At 35.2% G+C, this 14,270-nt stretch overlaps 1 protein-coding gene across 2 annotated transcripts; it reads right to left on the reverse strand.

Moving 5' to 3' along the window:
* Positions 1-1,148: 1,148 nt before the first annotated feature.
* Positions 1,149-13,968, reverse strand: LOC140747341 (uncharacterized). 2 transcript variants are annotated; one of them, XM_073079733.1, is made up of 3 exons: positions 13,349-13,968; positions 4,107-4,275; positions 1,149-2,928 (listed from the first exon to the last, which is right to left on the reverse strand). In XM_073079733.1, the coding sequence occupies exons 1-3, from the start codon at positions 13,910-13,912 to the stop codon at positions 2,609-2,611; spliced, it is 1,053 nt and encodes a 350-aa protein (XP_072935834.1). In that variant the 5' UTR covers positions 13,913-13,968; the 3' UTR covers positions 1,149-2,608. The 2 variants fall into 2 exon arrangements, with proteins under 2 accessions (XP_072935834.1, XP_072935835.1); XM_073079734.1 differs by lacking the exon at positions 13,349-13,968 and adding an exon at positions 8,828-9,297.
* Between the last annotated feature and the right edge of the window lie 302 nt (positions 13,969-14,270).

Raw genomic sequence — 14,270 nt, forward strand, 5'->3', positions numbered from 1 at the left:
ATTCTTTTTTATGTAAATCTGCTGTTATCATAGTCGGAAATTTAAGTATATAAGTACATTCCATTAGTCCAACATTTACATTACATATCAACATTATTGTACATTCCATTCGATAAGTTATATTAAAATTTATATACTTAACTGAGGAAACATATTTTAAAAATTATTACTAAAACGCGTAGGAAGGTGTGGTGAAGGACATACACAAAGTAACGCATATTTGAGATCAACTTCGCATATTTAGAGATTGATTTCTATGGTCACAGTGAATGTAATAAAGAGAATAGAACTGATTAAATAAGTACACAAACGAATATCTTCCAATAGCATATTAATTACTATCATATGAACAGCCATATGTTTAAAAGTGAATCAACTTACATTTCCGTCACAACTATAGCCAGACAAAACGATAATTACATAATGTCCTGATAATTCATATTGTATGATATCGCGCAGTTTTATATAATATATACGAGATATAAATACGATACAACAATACTTAATGGATTTTTTGTTTGACAAAACCTTTATATATTGAATGTACTTCAATTTAATTATGGTAAGGGAGACATACTTTCCCGGGGTATTCCAACTTAGTCCTCAAGGATAGCGGCGCATCTCTGACCGACCTCAAGTAGGAATCAAGTCCTATCTGGGGTTGATTAAAGATGTCTACGGCGGCAGTAGCCACTTACCATCAGGAGGACTGCATACTCGTCTGCTACTTCTATATTATAAAAAAATGAGTGATGATATTAATTCAGTGAAAATAAGAAAGTAAAGCAATGAAAGGAAATGTTTTATGTAAGTAGTTATATTTTTTGACTTCGTAAAATCCAAAAGTATGTATAGCCCGTGAATGAAAACGCCCTGCTCTTATATTTCATAAGGCGTTCTAGCTTAATATTTCAGTGAAGCAACGCATCATAGGAGTTTGTCTAAATAGATCTGGTATCCCTGAGATTCTGAGGCCAAATAACATAAGGTAAAACCCTCATTTGCTATTTCCATTAAAAATATTTGCAACTAAACCATGTTGCTACTACTTGTATGAATGTATCGCAAAGTGACGACCTAATGCAATTTGTATGAAGCCATACATTCTAAGGGTCACCCATATTTATTTAAAAAATAGAATACATGAAAACTGTGCCATATTCTTTATTAATATTAAATATAACATTTAATAAATAGGTAAATAAATATTTAACATTACATTCTTATATCTGTGTGTTTATAAAGTTATCATACAAAAAATATTTAATAAAATACAGTTATGTATTAAAACTCGAACTATAATACTTGTTTTTGTAACTTACGACTATGTTTTTGTAAAACGCCTTATGATATTTCTTTGGTTATCTTAATTTTACTAAGTATTTTTTCAGTTTACATAAGTTATTTTCAAAGTTTAATTGTAGTACAATCTATATAAATATAATATTAAAAAAGTGTGTTTCAATGACTACTATTTCAAAATATAAGTTCTGTTGTAATATTTCATCTTGTTTGCAATAAAAATCAAGAACAATTTTTAAAATAAAGAGGACGGAACTTAATTACATCATGATGCTATAAGTTGTATAAAATAAAGAAAACTTGAAGATAAAATATCAAGAAAGAGTTAATTCTTGATAGTCGCTAATGTTTTTGACAAAGAGAGATGTCCTGCTAGGCCTGTTGGTAATATGTTGGTAGCCGGCTAGCCCGATAGTCTCAGTATTCTTCTGTGAAATGTTACACAAGCGTGTGTTCTTTACTGTTGTACCGGCACATGCCGGTCGAGCACCAATACCAAAGTTTTGCTTATCAGATGTCCTGTGATATGAAATATGAAAGATCTGCAGTGAGTTACTTAAACTTGTCGGTGAGATTTGAGTCGTATTCATTGCGGCCTTATTACGAGCCCTAGGATATTTTTCATCAAATGTTAAGATAAGAAGTCTCGTCTCTCTAGAAAACTTCAAACTATGTGTCGCGATCTTCTGTCAAATGGCAAAAGTTTCTACAGATTCAATAATGTTTTCCCGTATAGAACAAGTTTGAACATCATAACGTGATTATAACAATAGATAAACATATGAGCCCGTCTACTGATGAAATAGAACATTAGAAGAGAGTAAATCCTATCTTTAGGCTGCTCTACATACTCTACATGACTGCCTCTACACATAGGTTTAGTCATTTGCTGATATAATAATGAAACAGCGTTCGGCAGTTCTGAGATCATCAGTCTCTACAATAACATATTATAAATGCGTATATTATGAATATTAATATTATAGATCTCTATAACACTTACATTTAACGAATATGGACATTCTCGATTTATTCGTAAATTAATATAAAATTATAAAGACACCAAAACTTGTTTTTACTTACATCCTTTTAATAATTTATTGGATTATCATTATTTTCACAAAAAATAAAACAATCTCAATGTAAGTAGTTTTGATATGGTTTCTTTGGATGTAGCTTAAACTATTATCATTATAATAATTCCTTGACTGTAAGGATTACAATTAAAATTCTTCAAATACAAATAACTCGATTCTTGTGTTTCGGACTTAATTAACCAGGAATTATTACACTTAGTTTTACGTATCTACGAGCTTATCGCGTATGCCAGCGCACATGTGAAAATGGAGAATATGATACTGTATATCGGCTTATCAGCGCTGTTTCCGCAGACCATTCTTCTTGATGCGATAGAGAGTTTCTTGTTCTGGAGCATTGCGTGGACGGCATCGATCTCCCACCTCACCAGTACCCCCGGTTCGCGAGAGAAGAGAATAGAGTAGAGCTGAGCGGGAGCTGAATTAGAAGCTTCTTGACAGAAGCTGAGTACGAGGTGGTCGTCAACCGCTTTCAGGACTTGTACCGTACCGCTGAACTGCTGATAGGAAGGCCGGCTTGTTAGCGAACCTGTAAAAAGTTATTTATAGTTACTATATGTTGATCTATAATAAAACGATTCGCCTACGGAGGCACCACCGCCACACCTTTCTGCTATTATAGCAGTGTCAAGGGCTGGTGTGAATCTGAATCGGGCAAAGATTTATCAGACCTCAAGGGATCTGCATCTGAATGTGTTCTGGTTTGAAAGGTTAGTATGGTAGAAACATGCATATAGAGTGTCCAAATTTAGTCCAAGGCAGCCACGATCTATGGCCAACCTTAAGCAGGTCTCTAATCCACTATGAAGTATTTGGGCCCAATAACAGATATCTTGGGTGTAACTAGTAAGGTCCATTTCTATCAACAAATCAATTTCCCCGCCATTGTTGCCAGTGATTTATGGCCGTCTTCATATATCATCAATTTAGAGGGGTTACCCTGTGTTACTCTGGCGTGATCACCATTCAACGACTCTTTCCTATCAGTTGCATTTTCAGACTGCTTATTACAAGAGCATTGTCAGCAACACTTCTATTCCGTAATTATCATCAAGCATAGCTCTCTTCCTAACATATTGCGACTTTAAACTTCCCGAAAAACTAAATCAATATCATAGATTAGTAAAGTTTACTCACTCCTAACAAGAAAATGTAACCAGTTTGCCACGTCTCCGTGCTAAAATGTCTAAAATATTTGAAATACTTATTTTTTTATTATGTAAATTACGCAGCATTCGTTATTTATTCGTAAATTTTCTAATGTTTTTTATTTGTCAAGAATTCGAAAAAATAACTGACAAATAAGCCTTTTGTGACTTTCAATTTCAAGGCGGCGAAGTATCTTTACTTATCAAAGATCAAATCAAATCAGAATCAAATCAAATCAATTTTTTTTATTCAAAATAGGTTCTTTACAGAGCACTTTTTGAATGTCAAACTACCACCACTTCACAAGGTGTTTCGTTATGGAGAAGAAGCGGCGAAAGAAACTAAATAACACACATCTTTTAAAAAACATGGATTTTACAATGTTAAACTTAACCTAATGGTACATGTGGAGCTGGAACTACTTCAGACCACACCGTTTTGTCAGTCAAATAATCACTTAGTTTATAGTACGCTTTTTTACATAGCGTTTGTTTAACGACATGTTTGAACTTTTTTTCTGTGAGATTCTGTGATTTCTGTGATCAATAAACAACTTACCAGTTTGGGTCTCAAAGGTCTGCCAGTAGCCAGCAGAGGCGTTGCTAAAATACAACGAGTACTCGATCGTCTCGCCTGCCTCGTCCCAAAGCAGTCGTAAGTAGCGGTACGACTGCCTCAACTTCGCGTTTATATGCTGGACGTGGTAGGCCTGATGTTCGGTGGATGGCTGGGAATAAAGATAATATTAAGATAAATAAAAGAACGTGCAATCAAACGTGCAATAAAAAAAACCAACTTAAAAAAAAAAAAAGAACGTGCAACTTATATGCATGTGTTCAATAGTTTAGATTTGAATGCTAACATTGTTTGCTACTTGTTTATCATAAAAAGAATTAATTGCATATTGCTGAACATGGTAGAACCCTTAGTGGTTCGACTTTGGAGGTACCACCACCACACCTAATTCGGCAGTGTTAAACGCTGTCCTACTCTGCTTTTAAGATTTAAGAAGACAGACTTATTCACGGCGTTCCATCTTAGTCTTCAGACGCAATGCAACATATCTTATCTATGAGTGATTACAGATGTTCATGGGCGACATCATCCACTTACCAATAAGTGGAAAGTATGCTCGTTTACTACATCTATACAACCAAATGAATGAATAAAAACTTTGTTATCACACCGGTAAATTTCTATTCATTTTGTATCTCATTTTGTAAAGCAAAATAGACTTCATTAAATCATTTCAGTCTGTTCAGGAGTTATTAGAATCTTCGCGAGCATTCGATGCATGCATTCCTTGACATCATTTTCTTATTAAAATGATAACGTAGTGTACAAGTTACCTAGCCATTTAAACGTTTATTGGTTCAATTATATCTCAATTGTGAACCGCTTCAGATGCTTTAGGGTCGGTAGTAAATGTACGCGAAAATAGAACACTGCCGCATTGAGATTGTTTTTATATGTAAACTATTTACATTGTATTAGTAAATGATATTATTTAGGTACCTACATCTATGAAAACATTCTGAAAACTATAGTTTATAAGAAAATATGTGTATGCGTTCGGTGTCCCCATCAAAAATGAAAGTCTTATTCTTCGTTGTAGTTTGAAATATATTTATTTTTGTATAGGCCAACGACGGCACTTACAAATTGTCAGGTACAATATTTTTCTTAAACTACTACCGGTTTAAAAAAAATATTGTATATAGTTTATTAAAGATGGAAAGTTGCAAGGCATAACGCTTTTTCTTTACCCACAAAATGCGTTAACGAATTTAGTTTAAAAATATTTTGTAGCCACAAATCTCCAAACAGAAATATTCTGAGTCAAAAAATAAAACTAAAATCGTAATTATTTATTTTTATATACAGTAATTAATAGGCTTACATTTATACATTTAAGTATAAATCAAGTAAAACTATCACAAAAACATGGACAATAGTTTGTTGTATGTATGCCCCTGGCCCTGGCCAGAGTCTCTATTAATAACAAACACAGAATCCATAGCGTAACTATTGATAGACCAATATATACAACGCGCGTAAAACAAAAATATCCAAACTATGGAGCAACATAAAACCTGCGATAGCCTAGCGATAGTTTGACATTTGCAAGAATCCCAGGCATGGGATTTTTCGCAGAAGTAAAATAATTATAGTTTAAAAACTAAAAACCACACCAAAATGGCACAAAAAATTCGTTAATCCTGATTCCCGATGATCCTGATGTGGAGAATGGGATAAAATTATTAAAATCGTGTATTGTCATCGTTTCTTGATAATTGTTTAAAATTTTAAATTAATCGGACCATTCAAAGTGGGTAACAATCGAGTTCAAAGATTCCGTTACATACATACATACAGTTCAAGTTAATAAATGCGTGGTAATTAAGGAAATATCGCGAGGAAACATACACGCCTGAAAGCTTTTAAGTATAAAAAAGCTCAAAGTTAGGCGAACGCTGCTAATTCGCACTTGGCCAGCGAAATCGACTAAGGTCCTAAACCCCATCTCTTTCTAAGACGAGATCCGTCCCTACATCAATAGGACATAGGTTGACAACATCCAAACTGAATTCATCTTCATCACACATTATGATAATTACATCCCTGATTATTGCTTGATGGTCTCCAGTCACTTACCGATGTGGAAATTATTTAATTAATGCATTAAATGCTTCACAGGATCATTGCAGACAAGTGGGTCATGCGCATTGACCTCCTGCCAGTGTGACTCAACCTGTAGGTGGATACTTGGAGCTGGGTCACAGGTCAGTCCGCTTAAAGACAGATATAGGATAAGCATGGTCATAAAATGATACTGTTTGTCATGTAAGTGGTAGAAGTAATTATGTAGTATTGTATAATTGACCTATTGTCTGTTGACTCAATTGTTTAGGAGTTGCTTTTCGGAGAAGTGAAACGGCAAAATGGCGGTCTTTGTTATTACTCAAAATATGAACAGCAGTTGTATCGTTTATCTCATGTTTATCTTAACTATTCATTTGGAAACTATTCATGAGCGTTATAATGCTTAAAGCTGGAGTTTCTTGCGCCGCTTCTTCTCCATAGCGAAATACCTTCCGAAGCGGTGGTAGTTTGTTGACTTTTAAAAAGTATTCTTTATGAACCAATTTTGAATAAATGAGATTTGAATTTGAATTTGGAAGAATGGCAAAGATGATGGAAGAATCAGCATAGTTGGCGGTGGCCACACCTACCTAGCAAAAACCCATTTCGTTTTGGAAGGATTTAATTGCTCGCTGACTTATAAGGCTTATAATCTTCATCTTCAGAACCCCTGTTCCACGTGAAGTTGGTTACAGATACTTTAACTTTATAGAAAAAAACTTATTATACCTAAGCATGTGGCGTACATTCATTCCTTATAAGAAACAACTTATCTATGATCGGTTCAGCTATGACTCCTGCTCTTTGGAGTTGATTACAAAGGTCCATTAGCAGTATTAACCATTTAACATAGTTAGTGTTACACTCATAAAAAATATTGTCAATAAAAATATTTCTCGCGAGAGCAAACTACTTGATGACTGATAAGGGGGAAGCCCCTGCAAATTAAATTTAAATGGTTATTATCAGCCACGAGAAGGAAATATGGAACGGCGGAAGGGAGATATTTCCACCGGATAAAGCAATGATCAGTCTACCAACCTGGTACTCTTCGTTCATTGCCTTCACTCTGTATGTTTGGGTCAAATACTGATAAACAGTAGGTTTTTATCGTCAACCCTTTACTGTCTCACTCCTGAGTACAGGTGTTCAGAGTGAAAGTTATTTAGGCACTTTGCTGACCAAGTACAGATTGGTGATGTGAAATCTTCATACACCTGATAATTAATTTCTGAACCGTACTTACTTAGTAGGTACCTATTTTTTCAGCTTGCAATACTCAACGAGCATATCTGAGTTATTACACTTCCATGTGTGAAAAATGAATAATAAATATTTATATTAGCGGTAAAGCATAATATCGTAGAAAGTTAACTAGTGCATAATAATATGTATATTCCTAAAATATAATCAAATCTTAATATCATGTACACCTTATTATAATTATTTAGGCAATATGTATAAAAAACATAATATACTTCATATACCCATGGGTGGAGCCGCGCCATACACTAATATAGCAATAGAGAAGTTTTAAACAATAGAATTGCGAATTCGCGAACAAATGTGCACATTTAAAATACCTATATCATAATGTCTATTTGCTTCATCGTCATAGTTCAATACGTTGACCTCTACACAGTAAAACGCAGTAAGCGACAGTCAATTATTGAAAATAAAACAACAAAGTCCAATTCATTCATGTACCTACATGACAAGCCCACTATATTATTTTCTGCATATTTTACTAATTAACCATTATTCATGCCGTTTCTTAAGGTTTAAGAACCCTTTCCACCCTTTGTGGTTCGACTCCGGCGGCACCACCGGCCGCACCTATTTTTGCCCCATAACAATTGTGTTAAGCGCTGCTGTGTTCTGGTTTAGAGGGTGTTTGCTATATTATAAAAATACTTTCTTATAATAAATCTTAAGTGCAAGCACCATATATCCATATTACAAAAAAGTCTTCATGAACATCCACTAATATCTAACCACTGTTGGACATAGACCTCTCCTTAATAAAGCATGCCATTCATCCCGATATCCCAGATATCGACGATTGTAATAATAGATATACTATACATAGATAATATAAAAATCTAAGAAATACTTCTAACACCGATTTTTGTCAGTTACTACTTTTCAACTAGGTGATGATATTTATCTAACCATTTAGATACCTTACGCTAAGTGTCACGTGGTGTCACCCCACAAGGCTAGAAGATGTTACGACTTACGAGTGTGATATAAACGCGGAAAGCTGATATTACGTGGCGTGCACGTAATAGTATATAACATAATGAAGAGGCTACACTACACCGTTGAATCTCCTTCAGCATTTTTTCCGATGTCGATTTAAAAATAGATTTTATAATGCGTGAAAAAATATATGTGTACTCATCAACACACATAAAAACCTTCTATTTTGTTTTAAATGTATCTAATGTTAATTTTATAAACAGGTTAATTATTTTTATAAACAGGTTAGTAATTTTTTAAATTTTAGAAAGCCAGTAGAAATAACTGTTCGAAATTTATCTGATTATTTAATAAAGTTATTGAAATAAATTCCTTTTAAGAAACACGTTTAATATTTGTTAAAATTTTAGTGTAAAACATAGAGAAAAACCTACCCCAAAAGTAGAAGTTGGAGCTTCGTTTAATTCCGTAATGATAAGCTTTGGACAGCTTTCGAAGGTATTTACTCCTTCATTCCTCAAGTGCATGTAAAGTTCCACCGCATCCCACTTGCCTGCCACCTCTTCTATCTCCAAATCATCATAAGCATGTTCTCTTTCACAAACAACTGTAGGGGTAACTTCTGTAGAATTTGAGCTTTCTTCCCCGGAAGCTACCAAAAACAGAAGCAGAATCCAAGGCAATCGCAACATCCAACCTTGAAATTCCATTTTTAAGTCCATTAGCGTTGTTTTTTCGTGTTAAACGTACATAGTGTGTTTATCGCGCTATTGTTGAAAGGAAACACGATAAATTCCTAACAATTGATGGGTTTTCCGTAAAAAATCGCGTACGCGTAAATATAGCGCGTTTAACCGATCGACGCGGACTGACAGTCGAAGCGGCGAAGAGTGAACTTCTGAGTCACTCGGCCTGATGTTATCACACTTGATCCCGCGGCAACAATCTCATAGAGATGCCTGAAGCATCATAAAAATTAAACCTTATCCATTTGACCTCAGACAAACCCTGTTTCAAATAGGTAAGTCTCGTTTTATGTGATGAGTCTGTTCATTAATATAAAACTTGTTATAATTCAAATTGAGGCATGTATCAAATGGATTGATGGATGGATACTATAGGATTATAATTCAAATAATGGATTTCATCATATTTAAATGTAATACTACTATACTACAGACTTCTTTGACTAACTAATCAATTTTTAACAGTTTGTCACTCCCTTTCTTTACTCTGGCTAATCATTTTGGGTGTACTTCCGTTTAGAACATACCTCCAATCGATCTGAATTTTGGTACACATATGGATTTTGGCTCCCTAATTAAGAATATCATACTTAAAATACCCGCAAATTATATTTTCAAGGTCAAATTGCTGAAAAATGATTTTTTTAATGGTTTTCCGCGTATATTGCAGCAAACATTGTATTAAATTTCAATTATATTTGTATTAAATTTCAATTATATTTTAGTAATCAGTGGTTAACGGTGCTGGTTTACAGCTACCTACTTTGTTAATTATTTCTTTATGTATTATATCTCGCTGTGTAACTGTTTGTTAACCTAAATAAATTAAAAAAAAAACATGAACGTTAGAGAAAAATGTTTCAAACAAAAGTTGTAGACGCTAAAAAGATCAACATTTTTTGTTCTGTATGTTTTCCGCATAAACCCAGTTGTTTGGGAGAAAAATGTGGTGCACTTCCGAAAACCCCCACGTCCGATCGATTTGAAACTTGGCTCGGACTTTCCTTTGGATGTTCGAAGACAATCCCTAAAGGGATTTTTGGCGCATACCCATAGTTACCGAGAAATTAAATTGTGAAAATTGCATTTTAGCACGCGCGTTATATTTATATAGTGCGGAGTTTTCTTTAGTCGGTAATGTAATTTTCCCTGTCCCAACCTAACCTAGCCAATAATATAGTATTGCGTATAGCCTAGCCTATAGTGTTTCGTATTGAATTGGTTAGGTTAGGTTGGAACATATAAGACAATATAAAACTAAGCGAGCAGGGCGCGGTAGCGCCCTGCGAGCGGGTGGGTCCAATCCAGACCTTACCTTTATTCATGAGCACATTTATATCGTACTCAAAATACCCGCAAATAATATTTTTAAGGTCAAATTGCTCAAAAACGATTTTTTTTGATGTTTTTTGCGCTTTTTGCGATAAATATGAACGTTAGAGAAAAACGTTCCAAACAAAAGTTGTAGACCGTAAAGAAATACATATTTTTTGTTCTATATGTTTTTTGCGTGGACCCAGTTGTTTCAGAGAAATATAGCAGCAAAAAAAAATCGTTTTTGAGTAATTTGACCTTGAAAATACTATTTGCGGGTATTTTGAGTACGATATTCTTCATCTGCGGGTCGAAATCCATAGGTGTACCAAAATTCAGATCGATCGGAGGTATGTTCTAAACGGAAGTTTATCCATCATTTTATCTGGGTCGCCCTACATATACCTACGCATAAAAGATTTTTTATTTTTTGCGTAGGTATATGTAGGGCGACCCAGATAAAATGATTAGCCAGAGTGCATACCTACGCAAAAAATAAAAAATGTTTTTTGCGTAGGTAAATCTGGGGCACCCAAATAACAAAGAACGAGAATATGTTAAAATAAATTAAAGGGATACATTTAAGCTTTGTGAACCATTTAGTCTGTAGGAATCGAAGGTAGGAATACATTTTAGACAATAGATAAATATTTTTCTATCTATGTCATTTGTAAACATTCTCAAATCTATGGTAAGAGTAACCCGAGCCGGTATTTGTCGCAATGATCAAGATGTGAATGAAGATCACTAATTGTCATTGCTGCTCAATAGCTTCACGAATAGGACGGATGCTTTTAATTAACAACCATTCTCAAAATGTAGGTGGAAAATTTTAAAAACAGTAATTATTTAAATATTTTTGGGAATGTCTTAGCATACTAAAATCTGGATTAAAATATAGTGATATTAATATCCAAAATAGGCCAATATTATAATAGAGACATTCCAGGCAATAAGTTTCGACGTCACCGCATAGGCAATAATCGAACAATGAATTGATTATTTAAAAGATTTGAACTCTTAACGTTGACACATTTAATATGATGAAAATGAAATAATCTGGTATCTTTGAGGCGATCATTTTTGCTGCTTGGGAGCTGGTTTTGGTCATAAATTGGATGGACGTAAAAGATTCCCGTAGCGATAAAACCTCTTGCGTAAACACGTTAGATTTGACTTAAAAACTAATTTAAGAAATTACGAAAGTATTTTCTTTTAAAGGTATGATAACGAAAATTCATAGCTATAATCAGTCTGTTGACCGTTAAAATAAATAAGTAAGATTTCCTACGTAATCACTGATCAACAGTAGAAAACCATAATCTCGAAGCAAACTACTCTTTGTCATTAGGCCAAATATTAGATAACTTTATGAAATAACCGTGTTTAACGCTTAACGCTTTAACGCTTTCTACACTCACAGCCCCACACTAGGATTCCCTGTGTGGTGTGCTGTGTGTGGTGCCATGGACACACACATAGACAAATACACAACCACCCAGAACCAGAAACAGAAATCTAAATTCGTCATTTAGAAATCTGTCTGGCCGGGGATCGAACACGGGACCCTTTGCGCGTCAGACCGGTATGGTGGCCGCTCCGCCACGCGGGTCGTCAACGACGTCAGCGGTCGTCACGGGGTGTTTCTTAGGAGATAACTGTCCCTCCTTTTAACAGTTAAGAGAAAAAAATCGTGAGGTTAACATATGGTTAAGAATTACTGCCTGACTTATATAATAACTATGTGGGGATTGGGGCGACCATCTTAGTTCTCAGAATGGACAACGTATTTGTGATCGACTCAGAACGAACCCTCTTTCTATATAGAGTAGCAAATGTTCATGGGCGTCAGTGACGTACCATCAGATGAACCCAAAAAGACAATCTCTTTAATATTCTGAAAGTATTAAGTTTATTAATCTTAGCCAATATTGACCAATTTTCATTAAAAATGAAGAATATTCGAATGTGGTATAAAGTTCTATCTTTATGATGATAATAATGACGCTATTATTATACGATAGACTATTATTTAACTCGTAATTCGTATTACTAATTTGCCACTGCACTGCTAAGAGTTCACATAATGAAAATCACCTTGAATCGCATACGAGCTAACAATATTATTATACACTTATCCTATCAAAGTCGAATGTTGTTCAACAATAAAACCGTGCACACAATAAATTGCAGTTACGTCACATTCAAAAATTTTGAAAGGACCAATGAGGTAATGAACGTTAAAGTAGTCAACGACCATGCAGGTTGACAAACCTGTTGGTAAGTGGTCGCTACCGCCCATTGAAAGTGCTTCTACCCGAAGCTGACGACAGATTTTTCTTATGATATTACAGCAGCAGACGAGCATCCAGTCCACCTAATGCTAAATCCCTACTGCCGCCCATGGACACCTTTAATCAACCTCAGATAAAATCAGAGTCATACCCAAGGAGGACTACAGATGCGCCACTACCGCTGAAGACTGAACTGGAATGCCTCGAAAAAGCATCTCTCCCTCTCTCCGTTCAAACCACAACACAACAATGTTAAACACTGCTGTTATTAAGCAGAAATAGGTATGGCGGTGATGCCACCGGTGTCAAACTACAGAGAGTTCTACCACCTTTATTCATACCCTTACATGCATACCTCACATAGCAACGCAGAATTACTTACTTCACGCTAAAAAAGCTGTGGTGGTAGAACCACCTTATGAAATTTTATTATCTATTTTCGTGAAATATGTTTAACTGCCTTCTATCAAAGTAATGAAACCAAAATTTAAAATTAAGAAAAAATCGACAACGCTTCCTGTCCTTTAAGGAAAATTATTAAATGAAATAGTTATTTAAGGAACTAAACTTATGTGCATCGAAATAAATGAAACTAACTTACCCTGTCCATCGGTTCCGAGATATGGATCACGATGCAAGTCCTCGCATAGTCCACCCTTGAGTCCCCTGCTAGATGCTGGATAAACTCCACTCCATACCACATCCCCTTCAAACTGTCCACATAAATACCAATTTGCGGAGACCTGTTCACACAATATCCTCTATTCGTCATAAACGGCATCTCGTAGGAGGTGTGACCTGCTCCTGTGCCATAGACTTCCCCGTACCGAGGAGTAGGCATCCCCGGTTGGTAACCTGACTGGTAACTATTGGCCTGGTAACTATTCGACGGGTAATTACTTGACTGGTAATTGTTTCCCAACTTGTTTGTATTATACGTGTATGGCCTGAGGGTGGAGTATCCAGGGTTGTAATTCGGGTATCGACTTCCTTCCGGGAAATTCGCTAAGTCGCTGCCATAGTTCGTTTTGTATTGGTTATAAAGATTCGAAATTGTAGTGTACTGGTACGAACTATAGTTAGAATTAAGGGGGCTTCCGCCATACTGGTAGCTGGCGCACATAACACCATAAGTATAAGTAAACAAAATATATAAGCGATACATTACGTCGTGTATTTCCTTACGTTATCTGTGCGTGTCTGGTATCGCGTGATGGAAGGGTGGCGGTGACTGAGACTATGGGAGTGGGATGTAAACTAATTAAATGCAATTGTCCTCAACGAGACCCCGTGTGTACATGTTAGACCCGAATCAAATTGAGTGAAATGACTAACGGCCTTAACAGGCTAATTGCGTTTTGGCAAACGAAAGTAGTAGTAGTATAACATCATGTGCGTTTAATTTTAAGATATACCCGCGGAACATTATTACGTTTTATATATTTTAGTGCCATAATTATTCATTACATTTTTGAAATAGTTTTGTCAGACATACAAGTTGATAGATTGATGGTAGTAACAGA

Source organism: Epargyreus clarus, unplaced genomic scaffold (assembly GCF_041222505.1).
Source record: "Epargyreus clarus isolate Ecla_fem2 unplaced genomic scaffold, WU_Ecla_fem_2.2 ptg000014l, whole genome shotgun sequence".
NCBI classification, from domain to species: Eukaryota; Metazoa; Arthropoda; class Insecta; order Lepidoptera; family Hesperiidae; genus Epargyreus; species Epargyreus clarus.